This window comes from Dermacentor variabilis, chromosome 9 (assembly GCF_050947875.1).
Source record: "Dermacentor variabilis isolate Ectoservices chromosome 9, ASM5094787v1, whole genome shotgun sequence".
NCBI lineage: Eukaryota > Metazoa > Arthropoda > Arachnida > Ixodida > Ixodidae > Dermacentor > Dermacentor variabilis.
This window is the reverse complement of record NC_134576.1, coordinates 27,768,200-27,785,618: the sequence shown is the minus strand read 5'-3', so window position 1 is coordinate 27,785,618 and position 17,419 is coordinate 27,768,200. Positions and strand designations below refer to the sequence as shown.

The 17,419-nt window shown below is 45.0% G+C and overlaps 1 protein-coding gene across 1 annotated transcript in view; it reads right to left on the bottom strand.

Annotated features, from left to right (window-relative positions):
* Positions 1 to 8,925: 8,925 nt before the first annotated feature.
* LOC142592563 (uronyl 2-sulfotransferase-like) overlaps positions 8,926 to 17,419 on the bottom strand; it is a 157,188-nt gene continuing 148,694 nt past the window's right edge. Inside the window, exon 8 of the mRNA XM_075704081.1 lies at positions 8,926 to 12,348. Coding sequence (XP_075560196.1) covers positions 12,200 to 12,348 — 149 coding nt within the window. The 3' untranslated portion in view covers positions 8,926 to 12,199. The remainder of the gene's footprint in view (positions 12,349 to 17,419) is intronic.

The following is a 17,419-nucleotide window of genomic DNA, read 5'->3' as shown; positions in this document are numbered from 1 at the left end:
ACAGCACAGCTGAATACTGAGCATTCACTGTTACATTGCCATATTTTTTCTCAATTTCTTCGTGCTCTTTAAGTAGGCGCGGGGTAAACCTTGTTTGTTGCAGTTATTTGTCTGTAATGCGAAGAATCCATTTTGCTTTCGCTCGAATTTACTAACATGTCACAAGCATGCTTGCTACAAGCTCATGCTGCCCTACACTTACCTTTTGAAATATTCACTTTTTAATATAGTGTAATTATTTGTTGCACTCTCAGCGAACTGAGGTTTCGAACTGTGAATATAGCGCTGTAGAGCTCCTAGAAAATGTGTTCTACCACCTAAATACACCATTTAGGCAAAATTGCTTTAATGCTTTCGCACAAAATTTCTATCATCGAGAGTTTGACGGAAGCTTCTCTGGTCGCCATGAAACACGACAAAGAAAGACATAGACTGACCAAAATAAATCATTAAAAGCTAGAAATTTTAGCTTCCATACGAAAGCCTTATTCATTTTGGGGCAAAGAAAAGTAGAAGTGCCCATTTAAGTAAGTTTTAGCATGTGACGCAAGTATCGCGCTAATGACGGGGAGAGGGTTCCTTCGTTTCGATAAGTGTGTGCCCTGTTTGTATCTCTTGGGGTCCCACAGGCACAAGCGTGGCTTCCAGTTTCTTTCGTGGCCATTTATACTAGATTTCATCTAGTCACTGTTGTACTTAATCATTGCTGTGTGCTCTACCGAAAAATTTGACGCCACGAGTTGAAGTTTGCTTCAAGCAAAGTCATCATCATCATCATCATCATGATCACCATCATCAGCCTGGTTACGCCCACTGCAGTGCAAAGGCCTGACCCATATTCCTCCGACTACCCCGGTCATGTACTGCTTGTGGCCATGTTGTCCCTGCAAACTTCTTAATCTCATCCATCCACCTAACTTTACGCCGCCCCCTGCTGCGCTTCCCTTGCAATCCACTCCGTAACCCTTAATGACCATCGGTTACCTTCGCTCCTAATTTCGTGTCCTGCCCATGCCCATTTCTTTTTCTTGATTTCAGCTAAGATGTCATTAACTCGCGCTTCGTCCCTCACCCAATCTGCTCTTTTCTTATCCCTTAACGTTACAGCAATCATTCTTCTTGCCATAACTCGTTGAATCGTCCTTAATTTAAGTAGAACCCTTTTCGTAAGCCTCTAGGTTTCTGCCCCGTACGTGAGTACTGGTAAGAGATAGCTGTTATACACTTTTCTCTTGAGGGATAATGGCAACCTGCTGTTCAAGTAAAGTGCTCTGCCATAGTTCAAGCTAGCCGAGTAAAATACAAATTTGCATGCACATTATACTTTTGAGTATAGGGCAAGTAATTGGGGAACATTGCTGTAAAAGTACATATATATTTCTTTCATGGTGCATTCTGAGCATTTATTTTTTTCAGTCTACAAACAATAAGATATAGAATTGGGCAATTACTGTTTCTTTAAATTTGTTCATTACTCTATTCAATAAGGAACATTTCTTCTAAATACTTTTTCAGAACTTATGTGTCAAATAGAATGTAGAATACTCTTTGTAAGACACTATCGTTATTGATATTCTGTAGCTGAGCATTCCAGGCAGCTGAGTTTATTACTGATGAGTTTACTGTTGCTAAATACCAAAAAATGTAGTAATAAGTACTGTTTGAGGGACTTCACAAATTTGCAAAGTTGTATACGGCATAATTGATGTCATTGCATTTATTGACAGTTAGGCACCTCTGGCTGAAGCCGTTCTAAGAAGTTTGAATATCTTTGCTGCAACTGATTTATCGCTACTTTACACTACTGTATGATTCCCACATGTAACGGGTGCATATTCTGTGCAGCAGTACTGCAACATTCGCTTTTTGGGTTGTGTTCCAATGGCCGCAAGGACGTCGCCAAAGAAGAGGCCTTTGGCCTCAGGTGTGTAAATGCAATTCTAAGCATGTGTGGCAAGGCAGTCAAAACCTTCGCTTTCGTTGTAGATCATTTAAAGTTCCTATACATGACCGCCACATGCTGTCCCGTCCACATACACTGACACAATACACCAGGATATTCAAATTATTTTTCTATTTTCCTACCTTAGGCTAGCAGCAAGGCATCTTAATTTCACCACGGGAATATGAAGAATGCATTATCGTCGCTGATTGATCATGGCTTCGAAGGACATGTATAAGAGGGTTGCAAAGTAAATATCAGTGTTTGAAAAGATTGTGTTTTGCCAGCAGATGCATTTATATTCAACTCATGTGCAAGGTTACATCAGCACAGTACCAGAATACTTCGAAAAATTCTCGAGAAAGCGGGAAATGTTACATTTGTACAAATTTTCAACAAGGCGACTCGCCTATTTTTTTGTGGGCACCTCCTATAGGCCGGAATATAGAAAGAAAACATGGATTTATAATTATTTGCGATACCCGTAATTAAGTCAGGAACGCTAAAAATTTCTCTACGCATAATCTTTAACATGGCTCTGTTTTAAAGGGACAAAAAGGAGAAAATATATTTTCTTTCTACCTCGGAAAATTACTCGTCTACTACAATAAGAAAAAAAAGCACTCTCACCATTGATAAGACATTTAGTAAGCCAGAAAAAGCGGCCTCCTTCCCTCACCAGCTCGCTGCTACGTCATGGCCTAGGTAATTGCTCAGCTATAAAAAAATAGACTACATTGTGCGCTAAAAGAGACAAAGATTGTACATGACAATTTTTCGGAACTTTTGCTGAGCCATCGCGGCATAAACACAAAAAATAAGGCTTGATATCCGTGACGTAACAGTGACGTACTGGCGTCCGCGATTCAGCGCGAAATTTTAAAACTGATACTTGGACTTCCATTTTCTCTCATAATAATCAACCAACTATTTCTGAGTTATGGATATCGCAGTTTCAAATTAACGCTTTATCTGTCTGAACTGATTTAGTGTTGTGCTTTAATGTTTCTTTAAGAAAATGTTAACTCCCTGTTTTGCAGAGTTCTCACGGGACTCTTGGAAACATAGCGGATAATATGTTTTACAACGCTTTCGAGCACTTGCTTACGCAACTTCTTAGAAAGCACATAATAAACTGAAACACTTGAAACTTGGTCCGCACATTCCTCATAACATGGCCTGCGTCTTCTCGAAACTTCAACATTGTATGGAAGTTTACAGATTTCAGGACATTGTAAAAACTTATGGGTTAGTAAAACACGTTTGTGAAGCCATGGAAAAATTGTATGTGGTTTTCTAAAGCTACTTTAATTATCATACCCAGAACTGATGTCTTACGTCACCCATTACAGGCTTTTTATTTGAACAAAACGTAATAAACGTGTGTGGTTTAGCTCACCGAGAATGCATTGAAAACTAAGCGGACTGTATGACGCAGGAAGATAGCGACAAAACGAACACTGAGTAAATATGTTATTTTCAAGGCCCATGCTTAACCTACTAGCTTTCATGGCACGTCGCTGCTAACGTTGCCTCATTTTCGTTGAATGCATTACCGCGGCAGCTGTCATTTCGCCCAGAGTCCCGGGAAAGCTAAGCGTTTCATATAAGGTTTCTTAAAAGGTTTCCGATAAAGTTTGGGAAATTTCGTTTAGCTCTTGAGGAATTCACACATTTTTCAGATATGTATGCGCATATGTCTGCGCATAACGTGCCTCTGATTTATTTTACGCATAAACTCGAGGAATAATCTTGTTCTTTTCAACACCGTCAAAACACGCATATAGCGTGTTCCAGCGCTTTAGACTTGCTTCTTCTCGAGCGCTTCTATTCTGCAGCTTCGCTGTCGTAGCCTTTATTAAAAAGAAAGAACGGGAAATAGAAGAAAATCACCCGCCGTGGTTGCTCAGTGGCTATGGTGTTAGGCTGCTGAGCGCGAGGTCGCGGGATCGAATCCTGGCCACGGCGGCCGCATTTCGATGGGGCGAAGTGCGAAAACACCAATGTAATTAGATTTAGGTGCACGTTAAAGAACACGAGGTGGTCGAGATTTCCGGAATCCCCCCACTACGGCGTGCCTCATAATCGGAAAGTGGTTTTGGCACGTAAAACCCCATAATTATTAGAAGAAGGCAATAGCTGCTCAATCACTCCGCACATATGTTTACCTAGCGAAGCTGAAACATGCGGCCCCGGTGTGCATCACTAGATTAATCGGAACTGTTCATTAAATGACGGCTTGATAGGCTGCAGGATCCGCGGTACGCAGTTGCTGCTTGCGCTCGGCTGCACGAGCCTGTTCTTCTGCCCGAGCTGCAGCATCGGCACGGCGTAGGCGAGCTTGTTCCCAATTCTGCTCGCTAGTTGTTTATCGAAAGCTGCCTGCTCCTGAGGAGTACGTATTACGTATGGCCTACCCGTTTGGTAGCCCCAGAGAAACTCCTGCGCGCGCGCTCGGCTGCGACTGAGTGCAACGATGTCACTGCTGGCGTAGCCAATCGCGCGCCTCTCTTTTTTTTTTTTGCGCATGCACAAGCAGTTGCGCTGGAGGAATTTTAGGCGTAGAGGCGACAGACCGACGGACGGACAGGTCGGCTAGCCATACACAGCTTCGCTTTAAAAAACGGCATAATAAATAACAGGACTTAGGTTTGGCCCCAATCTAGAGTCCACGCCAGAGTCCATGGTTTAAGAGGGGAGCAAATTAAGATGGCGATCGCACAGCCGCGCTCGGAAACGGTTCGCATCACTAAGCGAGATGTGCGATCAAGCAAGGTGTCTTCTTCTATAATGTCGCCACCCAGGGCACTTCCACAGAGGGATAGCTACCTCGACAAGTTATGTTTGCGCCATGACACGGGAAGCCTTTCTGTCAGTTCTTGGGCGTCTCGAGCAGGTCGTTGACGGCATCTTTCCAATGCGTTGGGTATAAGCACAACCCTAAATCATCCTGTGGAATCGCGCCGTAGAATCGCGGCTTATTTTCTCTTTAGTCGCGCCTGCGCATGCTCCCTGTTGCCCTCGCGCCGCCTGTGGGGATCCACTTAATCCCCATGGTCATCACGATAGCCTATCAGAGTATTATCAGTAGAATGCCTGGTGACAAGTGTGCAAGCTCGTTCTTCTCTGGTTATACCAATGTGGGTGGGAATCCGTTCAACCTGCGTGCGGATCCCATTATTTTCGATTCCTCCAGCCATTTTCTGTGTGAGCCTGGATATAAATTGAATATTTTGCAGATTGTGCAGCTGAGTATGCGCTTTTGAATGCATAACTTCAGGCAACCTTCATTATCGGCTGCACTCATCGTTTTAAGTGCGTCATAAATTTCGTGCAACTCTGCTACCATCTATGCATTATTTAGCCGCCGTGAACGTGTGCGGGTGCCATGTGCTTCTACACTTGCGTCGCTCCGAGCCGTAGTTATAGCGTGACGCACACGCGTAGGGTCTGTGACGATGGCCTGGCAGGAATCGTGATCATCGCCAGTAGGTTTCGTCTATAATCGAACGGTAGCCCGTTGGTGCGGCTCATATTGTGGCATTCGGCGAAGCGAACGCTTATTGCTGACCAAGTTGTTGTATGCTCAAATCGGATGTGGCTGCCACGAGGTAGTCTCATCCAGCAACCATTGCGTCGCACTCATGTTGTGTCGAAGTGTGCTGCCCTGCTTGGTGTGCTTCCACCTGTCGCGCGTGCGTTGGTCGACCAGCTCCTGCAGGTTGTTTATTTGGAGGTTTGTACTCGAAGCAGATAAGTAGGCGTTATCGATAGTAGGCCAGTCACTGCTTTCATGGCTTCTCTGTTGACGTCTTCGAGTATTTTGTCCTGGAGCTGTGTCAGCCTTAGACGTTCCATGCCATACTTTGTCCTTCGCTGGAAAACGGCTTTAATGAGTCAAACTTATTACATGCGTCGGCCGCTCGTGCTACTATTCTTTTCATGAGGTGCGTAGTCTCTAGGAACATTGTCCGCGTTAGTTCAACGCTGTGCCCCGCACCGCCATCTTGCGAAAGCGTGACACTTAGCATCTTCAGCTGGTTCAATTCTCGGAGAGCTTGTCCGCTAAGCGACAGTTGCATGTTTGCGAAATGAGCTTGATTTCGAACTGTCTTGTTGGCACTTTGCGCGGATGTCGATTCTTCCACGGAAAGTTCCAGGGCCGCCATTTTAACATGCGCATCTATGTTATTTATGGCTTCCTGGAGACAGTTCGGCTGTTGTGTCGCACTTGAGAGCGCGTTCCAAATCCGTCACTTCATGAACATGTCTGGTAAATCCTATTCCGGAGATTTTGTTGTTTCCTTATCATTGTTAGGAGGACGATGTTAAGAAATGTCTGAGAGATCCCTAATTCATGTGGGAAATCTCGATTAATAAGAAACGCGTTACTCCTGATCTCCGCTGTCTTAACGTTTAATCCCCAGCTATGAGCAAACCGAGAACAAGTTGAAAGCGAACACCTAGCTAGTGAGAAAAGAGTGAACGAAGCTTAGGAATCTTGTTAAGATGCCTAAGCTCACCATCGTATCGATAATTTCAGCATGACCTCCAGAACCAAACGCCAATTTGATGTCCATCGCTGCGATTATTTTGATCACCGACTACTAAGACGAAATTTGCACAGTTGCTTTTGTGGGGAGGTCAAGAGTATTTTCTGTGCCAAGGTGCGATTGGAACCCAGTATGGGCGGAATAATAAAAATGCCGCTTTTCACCACTATCAGACTATCTGCAGTGACATCTGTTCAGCCAGCTCACTAACCGTTGGTGTGAATGAATCAGGTCTGAGATTTTCCCATTTTTTCACGGGTCTTTCTAGGTTTAGGAATTCCAGCTTTAGGACTTCCTTCATTCTGGTGCTATATTAGGTTCCAGTTATTCAAGGAGAATTTCTTCCAGAACTCACTTCATCTTCGAATCCTTCATTTTCTCTAATGCTTAACACGGCACAAAGTCATGTCCTAGAGCTTGGTGTTTCCTTCAGGCCTCTACTGGCATCTATAAATACCGCCACCCTAACTGCTCATTCCATGTCCTTGGGGTCTAAATTCACATCGCTTTGGCGTTGGTAGGTGACTATGTCATATACGGGAACACGGTGGTTGCTTAGCGGGTGGCCTGTCGTTTACCCAACCAATTGAAGTCGTGAAGCGGTGAGGCCCTGCGCGGTTTTCCTCCTGGCTGATGGGAGGACGTGAAACCCAGCTTGGTAATGCAAGGTACCGGAGACCGGCACTAACCAAAATTGTCTTGAACCTAGTGCCACGTGGGTACCACCTGATATCAACGCGGGCTCTGATGGTGTCCCTGCCCTGCTTGGCTCGCCGAGGTGAGTGTACAGTCACCGCTCAATGTGTCCGTACATCCCACTGCCCCGAAAAGTGGCGTACAACTTCTGAGAAACACGCTGCCGCCCGTTCGGTTCCACGATGAATCCGGCTATATATGAGTCGGTCTTTCTTTCCGTTGTAGTAAATCGCCATGCTCTTTTTTGTGTCCAGCCTTTGCATCCATAACGCATTACAAAACATTCAGTGAAGCGCTCTCTAATTCTCTCCGCTTTTGTACTGCGGCCCTGCTATGCCATCACAGGAGATTGCAACTGTCTTAGCCACTGCCTACGACACGGCAATAAAGATTAAGGCAGCCCTTCAGTGTGGCGGCGTAATCTCTGATGTACGCCACCTGAAACAAGGCGTTATTGGCAGACGGCGCCCATGCTGCCGACAGCGTTCTAGCGCTCTAGACAAGAGTGCTTACGACTGTACTAGGCATTGCCATGATCGTTTGTAATGGCATACCTGCCAATCAATCCGTAATTCGCAAAAAATACGAAACATTTGGGAGAGTTGGAAAATATGGTAATGGCATGCCCTCTTAAATTGGGCGACGACAAATATTCCCCTGACGTGCCTCCGCTAATCAGAATTTATGACGGATAGGTTTCTTCGGCTCTTTCGCTTATTTCCGTGGTGGGCGGCGGCCAGGCACGTGATCTGGCACAACCGAGTTGTGGGTACATGCATTCGTCGATGAATACTACCTAGCCCTTAGAGGCTCCTGTGCTATCACGCGACACCTTTCCGTGTCTTAAAGTTTATATCGCTCTGTGGTTTAGATCCGATTGTCGATGGTGATGCTGTGTCACACGTTTCTCTGCCGCCTAGGCCGAAAGGTGCGGTGCCAGTTCGTCAACCGAAATCCGCTGCGCGACATGCACTGTTCCGTCCTGCAGGCTCGCCACAGCTTCGCTTACACCGACTTCCGCTTTGTGTGCGATCTGCACTATTTATTCAACGCATTCTTTTCAATTCACTTATGGTGGATCAGAAGGAATTCCAAGGTTTGGAAAGTTTATCGAATGCATTAGAATGCATTACAGATTTGATCAATAAAACGCTGGCTGGTCGGGTACGCTGGATAATGATTTGAACGGTCGTTAACGCTGCGATAAATTTTACGCTCAAACGTATATGCTCCGTCTGGGAAATCGGCGAGGTTATGTGAGTGGCCGCGAGGGAAGCGAGCGGCGGAGGAGGTGGAAGGCGCCTGGAGGTGGAGATGAGAATCGCGCGCAGGGGAAAGTACGCAAGAGCGCGCTCAGCGCGCGGCAGAGCAACTCCTTGGTGGCGTTGAGAAAAGCGGCGAAAGAGACAGGCGGCGAAGCGCCACGGAGGAGTAGGGTAGGCGGAGGCCTGCGGAGTTGAACTTTTCTGGTAGTTGCTACGAGTTCTGTGTGCGCTATGGGCATACCGGGTTGGTCTCGAGATCGAGAGGCCGAGCACTGAGCGAGAAGGACGGAGCGACGACGCAAACGGTGGCAGGCAATGCGCGAGTCAACCGCCCCCGAAGTCGTCGCCTAGTGCCGGCCACGAGCTGAGGAAGTCAAGCCGAAGGCATGGGCTTGGCGTGCCCAGGAGACTCCAGAAGAGGAACGAAGACAAGAAGCGAGAAATTCATCACCATCATTATCATTTATTGTTCCTTGAATGATCCCAACAGGGACATTACACAAGGGGGGGAGGGATACGTCAGTGAAAGAAGGTCATACATAAAGAATAGGCATAAAAAGCAGAACAAATATCAATAACAATAAGAAAATGAGGAGGAAACGTTAGGCAATGAATACAATGCAAAACAGAACAAAGTAGAGAAAAAAAGCCTAAAAGGAGAAAAATCAATAAGAATAACAAAGTGCGCAGGAAGCGTTAGCCAATCAGTTCAATGCAAAACAGAACAAAGTAAAAAAATACGACGCAGTAGTACCAGCAGCATGAATAGCTGGGGAGAGGAGCGCGAGAAAAGGGCCTTTTATAGGTTGCATTGAACGATTAAAATCTGCCGGAATTTGGAGGGATTGGACTCGCTAACAATATTTTCGGGAAGATAGTTCCATTGTTCAATTGCGACGGGAAGGAAGCATTTATTGAAGGCGTTGGAAGAACCGTGCAAACGCTGGTTGCTAAGGCCCTTGAACAGTCGTCGAGATGAGCGTAATGGAGCATGTAATAAGTTGTCGCGTAGTGCAGGAAAGTCAAAATATAATTTTTGGGAGAGATAAAGCATTGAGACTTTACGGCGATGTGCTAATGGTTCAAGACCGACGGACGATTGCATATTATTTACGCTGAGGCAGTGAGTACACCGGGACGTTATGAAGCGAGCGGCCTGGTTCTGGATGGCTTCGAGCGAATCAATCAAGTAGGCCTGATGAGAATTCCATAATGCAGAGGCACATTCCAGTTTGGCGCGGATGTACGTCTCGTACGCTAGTTGTCAGATGGAAGGAGGGAACACAGACAGGGATCTCTTTTTTTATGTATTCCATACTGCAGATCATTTTACAGATCCAAGCAGATCAAATACATAAAATTACAACATAGGTTCAAAGGTAGCAAGTAAAAGCAAGGCAGCATCAGAATGCGTTGTCACTTATTGTGTAGGCGAATTCCACTCTGTAATGGTACGAGGGAAAAAGGAAAACTTGAATGTGACAGTGCGAGAAAAGTAAGGGGTTAGTGAACCGGCTTGATGGTGACGCGTGCGGCGTATAGTTAGGAACGATACATAGGGTGCAGGATCAAGCGCAAATTTGTTATTTATTAGCAAGTAAAGAAACGCTCGACGCATAATTTTTCTTCTTTCAAGGGGTTCGATACTGTTCTTCATTAGCTCAGACGCTGAATCGAACGGTGAACATGTTGAATAAATAAACCTTACTGCTTACCTTTCAATTCCTTAAAGCCTTTTAAATATTGATTATAGTATTATAGATTATAGCACACCACCCTTGCATACTCGAGCATAGGCATGATAAGCAAATTATAAGCGCGTAGTTTAACTATAAAAGACATAGTTTGCAAAAGGCAGATCAGCAGATATTCTCAGCATGAGAATTCCAGGAGAGATTGTTATTGTCTAACAATAACTGGAGACTTCGTGTAAGTGTGATGGTCCAATGTGATACCTGTTATCGAATAGAACATTTCTTGCGTGATAGGCGAAGGAGCTTTGTTTTTTCTTTGTTTAGAAGCACACACCATTCTTGGCACTATGCTAGGATGCTAGTTAAAGAGTTATATAGGCCAGTCTGGATATTAGTACATGTAACGTCAGGATACAGCACGCAATCATCCGCAAACAAACGATTCTCTGCGCCAGGAACAACACTGTGAAGAATGTCGTTAATATAAAAAGAATTAATAAAGGGTCTAGTACACACCCTTGAGGCACACCAGAATGGAGGAGTGCAAGGCCGTCCGACTCATTTCCATCAATTAAAACATACTGATTAAGGTTAGTTAAATAGTCTGAAATCCAGATAGCTATTAGCTCAGGAAGGCCAATAGTGTTTAGCTTTAAAATTAATTTATCATGACGGACTTCTTCAAAAGCTTTGCTAAAATCTAAGAATATGGGATCAACTTGTCCATTACTGTCTAGGCTAAATGCGAACGAATGAACGATTGTTATTATTTCGATTACTGTTGAAAACCCTTTAGGAAAACCATGCTGAAAATTAGGTAGGATAGAGCGCCGGTCAAAGAAATCGTTTTTGCAATTAGCAATGACGTGCTCAATTTACAGCATGATGAAATTAGGGATATTGGGCGATAGTTAACAGCAAACGATCACCTTTCTTGGCTACAGGAACGACTTGGGCAGTCTTCCAGACGTCTGCCATTTCGTAGGATGAAACAAATTGATCGGGAAGTGCTAGCACGAAGCTTCGTGAAATGACCCACCGAAGTTAATTGGTTCGGTATTTCGACACCTAGGTACCTGTACGAGTTTGTTAGTGATAGCGCCACGGAGTTCAGGGAGTACGGGAAATGAGTAATGGAGCGTTTACGCGAGACGTGCATGCATATACATTTCGATATATTGAGCTGCATGAGCCAAACGCAATGTGGTAATAGTATATTACCAAATACCTTGAAATATTGAAGACTGTGCATTGCTGCACAGTGCTTAACCATCTTTCTAATGTCACTTTACATTTTAATTAAATTAGAAAATGAACCTAACACATACAAAATAAAAAATAGGCCCTGGAAACTCGCCACACTTACTCACAATCAAAGCATTTTAAAAAAATTCAACGCACGATGCGCAAAAAGGGAATAGCACCCACACGCTTGCGCGTAAGCCACATTCACGCAATGAAACATCACTAACGTTTTGCAGAGGCATAAAAAATGCTTAGGACTGTAAAAATTCCCCTTTGATTACATGTGCCTTTTTATTTCACTATTTGGGTGTACCTAGATTAGAGAACTTTTTTTTCTTTAATGCTATCTGTTCAGACAAGCTTCTGATAAGAAGAAATATTTCTTCCTCTCGTGTTCGTCTTCACGGGAGTTATCATAGTACTTTTTTTTACCGAGGGGAATATCGCCACAAGTACTGCAATTTTGATTTACGTGGTCGTACCAAGTGGGGGAGGGGGGGGAGGCTACGCCAAGAGGCCATAAATAGGTCGTAGCGGTAACGCATGTACACCCGTGAACAAAAGCGCCCACAAAGTGTGGGCTCGCCGAAAATACTGAATTCCTTCATAATTCAAACACACAAGCTGAAAATCACGAGAACACTGGAATGTTAACGATGTCCAATTGGGACAGCAGTCTTGAGTTCCATTTTGCATTCATAGACGGATTGTAAGATCGGCCTTATCGTAGAATCCCTGGTCTGTAGTTCGGGCTGGCATTTTAAGAGTGTAAACGAGGATTCCATGCTGTAGGGAACGACAGAGCTAGGCGGCCAGGCGTCGCCACTGTGCGTGGAGCCGCTGTCGAACGAACTCGTACAGCTCGTACTCGAGGCTGATGTTACGACGAAGCATCTCGCGCGTCCGCAGTGCCACCTTGCTTGGACCACTCCAGTTGCGATTCTCGTGCAGTCCTGAAATAAAACACGGTGCAGAGGCTCAAATTCAGCGAGGCACCACAGCAGGTGTCCATACTCCGTTCCCCCCCCATGCTGCCATACTGCCGAAATTCGGGTATTCAGAGTGGCAGTACTTTCTTCAATTATTGAATGTATAAATAACACATATATAGCGTACAAGCTATGGAGACTAATGAGATTACTTCCATTTCCTGATTTCGCACCAAGATTTAGTTTGGTGTTTTTGCATAAGAAATTCTTTGAAACCTATTATTTTTTGTGTGTGCGCGCGTGTGTGCATGTGTGTATGGGCTTGCACTGTATTTCCGGTGCATTGTTCTGCCGAATGCGCCAGCATTAGGACCCTCGAAGTTGTTCCTGGGCACTTTATTATAAACCCATGATTAATTTATTAATATTCTTATTGGTATTATTATTATCAATATTATTGTCTGTTGTTTAATATAGAACGTTTTGTGCCCCTATCTATCAATAATGATTTTGCATGCAGTTGGTTACAGTCTTCTGAGATACGTCAGTAAAGTCTTCGGCTTCTGTTCGCATTTTTCGAAATGCAGTGTACAGTATTAAAAAAAATATTCTTAAAATTTGGCTACAATTCCACAATAGTAAAAGCTGCAAATATCTTCCGTGAACTTGGCATGGCATGGCAAGAACTTTATTTTAGCCCAGAGAAACTAGGGTCCGAGGGCACAAGCCCCTAGGCTAAGTCGGTGGCTCCGCCCGTGTAGGCACCGGTAGGCCAAAGGCATTCCCGATGTCGTGAGCTCTCCGGACGGCCAGCAGTTGATCTTGGAGGACTTCGCTGGATATGCGCCGACTCCAGTCCTCCTCACTGTTGAGATCCGAAGCCCTTTGGTTGGGGCACAGCCAGAACATATGATCAAATAAACACGGAGTGTGTCCATGGTCTCTCCAGTAGATCGGCAGCCGGACCCGACGGTATTACCTATAAACTATTAATGAATCTAGACGATGAGTCGATCACTTTCCTGACGGATCATTTCACCGAGTTGTGGAGAAAGGGAGACTATCCGGAGGAATGGAAGATAGCTAAAACCATCCTCATACCAAAACCGGGCAAACCGCTCCATCTGGATAACCTACATCCAATCTTGCTTACATCGTGCATAGGTAAAGCTATGGAACACGTTATTATTAACAGCCTCACTAGATACGTCGAGAAAAATGACATACTCCCGTATAACGTGATCGGTTTCCGCCCCGGACTATCGACTCAGCAGGCCATGCTCCTGATCAAACACCAGGTCATACACGTTAGCCCGGTGCACGCGAGAGCGATTCTGGGACTAGACGTCGAAAAAGCTTTTGATCGCATAGAGCACAAGGCCATCCTCGAGGTCCTGTCCGAGCTGGGGTTGGGCGAGAGGCTATACAGCGTAGTGAAGGCGTTTCTGGACGGTAGGCAAGCGAGCCTCACGCTAAGAGAACTAAAATCGAAGGTGATGAACCTGGGAAACAGGGGCACTCCGCAAGGGGCCGTACTTTCGCCCATGTTATTTAATCTAGCAATGACCAGAGTCGCGAGGAAACTGGAGAGTATAGAAGGTATACACTTTGCAATATACGCCGATGACATAACCATATGAAGCGCCAACGGTAACGTAGGCCAAACGGAGACCAGACTGCAGGAGAGCATACACGCCGTGGAAAGCACGCTAGGCGAGATGGGACTCAACTGTTCGGCGGCAAAATCGGAGCTTTTGGTCCTAAAACATCGGCGCAGGGGTCGAAGACCCAGGGGCTACGTTCCCGGGGAGGAACCCAAGATTATCTTACGCTGTCACGACGGATCCACGATCAAGCAGGTGGAAAAGATTAAAATTTTAGGCTTCCACATAGCAGCGGTAGGTACCAACCTGAATGCCATTCAACACATTTCAAGCAAGACGGACCAAGTCATCAGGTTACTAAGGAGACTCAGCAACAGACACAGAGGCCTGGGTGAGGACAGCGTTCTAAGGCAAGTGCACGCCTTCGCTCTCTGTCACTTCACCTACGTGGCAAGTCTATTTATATGGTCGCAGGCCGAGCTGAACAAGCTAAACACTATGATGAGAAAGTTAGTGAAGGCCACCCTAGGTATATCCATCAGCACCTCGAACGTGAAGCTCATGAACCTAGGTGTGCATGATACGATAGAAGAGGTGGCGGAAGCGCAGCAGATGGCGCAGCAGGAAAGACTGACGAAAACGCGAGAGGGCAGGCTGATACTCAAAGCGATAGGGACAGACCCCAATAGATCGATGAACCCGAAGGAATCCGAGGTATAATTGAGCGCGAACCTTAGCGACACGATCAGAACCACCCCCCTCCCGAGAAATATGCACCCGGAACACAATGTTAGCAGGAGAAAAGCGAGGGCGAAAGCTTTGTTGAAAGAAATCGAACAGCTAGGACAACAGGCGGCCCTTGTAGACGCTGCCTCGGTCAAAGGTAAAGAGGCCTACACCGCCGTGATGGTCGACAGCTGGGGCGAGGTACGGAACGCCGTCACCATCTTCACTAAGGATTCCACGGTGGCGGAGCAAGCCGCGATTGCTCTAGCCATCAGGAACCATAAATGGACTTTGATCTATAGCGATTCCAAAGCAGCAACTAAGAGCTTTGACAAAGGCTATGTAGCTGGGACTGCGGCTAAAATTATCGACAAGGTCGAAACTATCAAAACTGAAATCCGATGGTTTCCTGCACATATGGGACAAGTGTACGAGACTCGGCCCAACCTCAACGAGGTGACGAACGACCTGGCACGAGGACTTGCTTGCCGTGCCGGTCAGAACCGAACCGACGCCCACTACCATTCCGGGGAGCATAAAGATCACTTACTAACTTACAACGACATCACTAACTATTACTACTTGAGGCGTAGGCAATACCCACTGCCACACGTAAAATTGCAGGCACTCACGCTACGTTTACTGCAAACCGGGACGTACCCCACTCTGTATTTCATAAATAAAATTCACCCCGAAAGAGAAATTAGGAAAGAATATAACGTGTGCGATGGCATCATTGACATCAGACACATGCTGACGGGCTGTCCCGCTATTCTCGCCGACCCCGAAGAAAAATGGCTTTACTGGCACAAGATGGTAACAAGCTCTTCATATAAAGATCAGCTACGGGGTGTCAAGAGGGTCCACGATGACGCCATACGGCTCGGCGTGGCGGTGCCGACGTGGACGCGGCCCGCCTCGGTCTGAAAAGACCGGGCTTCAGGACACTAATAAAGTTTTGTGAATGAATGAATGAATGAGTGTCCACAACTTTTATATTCCGCGGGAATATCCTGGTCTATTAAATTTTCAACCATTGCACATCGAAGCAGTTTTAGTCAAACATTATTGGAATTGGATTGTACGTAGCATCTTTACTGTCTGACATATTCTTGTCGTAAATAGACAAAGTTTTGACAACAGCCTGCACGGGTCGCATGCTTTTAAAGTATTTATATACGTTGACGATATTTCAGTTGTGATGGACCAAAGTGGTACTTTTAACTCTTTTGATGTTAAAAAGATTTTAGATTATTTAAAACTTAGTTCATTCATTCATTAATACTGACAGCCTTTGCAGGCTATTATAGGAGTTCACAAAAACAAAACATAAGTACACATGGGCATAGGTTCAGCAACATCATCTGACACAATATACAAACAAATGCACTGGACAAGAAAAATAGCTAAGTTATCAAACAAGAATAGATAATACACAACTTGAGGCAACGACTTATGCTATTATTTAGGTGTGCTGTAGTGTATGAATGACTCGAGGCGTTGAATAAAGACATCAAGGAGTCATTGATAACGATGAAGTCAGAAAGCAGGTTCCACTGCTTAATAAATCGAGGAAAAAAAACTTTACTTAAAGCAATCATGAGAAAGTGGCACAGCAATGTACATACTGTGGCGATGCCTAGATGGTTCGTCGGAGTGAACTGTAAAATACTGTGTTGTGTTAATCTTAAGTTAACCGTGAATTAGCAGGAAAACAACCTTCATACTCTCAACCTTTGTTCTGCCATCAAGTGTCTCAAGGTTTGCTTGTTTACATAACTCGGTCGGTGAATAGATGCGGTGATATTTATTATAAATTAAAAGGGATGCCAGTCTCTGCATTTATTTTCTATTTTTGCTATGTTACATGCGGTGCAGGGATCCCAGACAATTTTCTTTTATTCCATGACTGGTCTTACCAGTGGTCTATTGGTGAGCAACTTAACATCGGGAGTCGCATTGCGGATGTTACGACTCAGACCCCAAACTACCCATTAAGTCTTTGAGCACACATTATCTATGTGCATATTCCAGCGTAGGTATGAAGTGAAAGTTAAACCGAGGTACTTGGGCTGTTCCACTCTGTTAACTTGCTTACCAGCTATGGAATAAGGGTATTTCATAACAATTTTCATTCTAGTGACGGATATGATTACTGTCAATGATATTACTACGAATGTTTAGCTCCATTTCCCACGTCGAGTACCATTTTTCTATTTCTTGTAAGTTAGTGCTTAGCTTCTCTTCGTTAGTGGGGGATTTAATTGTGTGTATACGACAAAAATCATCTGCGAACAATCTTACTGGAACTGTGATAGATTTTGGTAGATTATTTACGAAAACCACGAACAAAAGCGGGCCGAAAACGCTGCCTTGAGGCACACCTGAGTCCACCGGGGAAAGAGTCAATTAAAAAACTCGAAGGTCAACGAACTGTTCTCAAGAGGTGAGGTAAGAAAACCAGTTTATTTTCGGGTTTCTGAAAATAGGTGTAATCTTTTGCTGCAACTTTGGGTAATCATCATCATCGGCCTGGTTACGCCCACTGCAAGGCGAAGGCCTCTCCCATACTTCTCCAACTACCCCGGTCATGTACTAATTGTGGCCATGTTGTCCCTGCAAACTTCTTAGTCTCATCCGCCCACCTAACTTTCTACCGCCCTCTGCTACGCTTCCCTTCCCTGGAAATCCATTCCGTTACTCCTGATGACCATCGGTTATTTTCCCTCCCCATTAAGTGTCCGGCCCATGTCCATTTCTTTTTC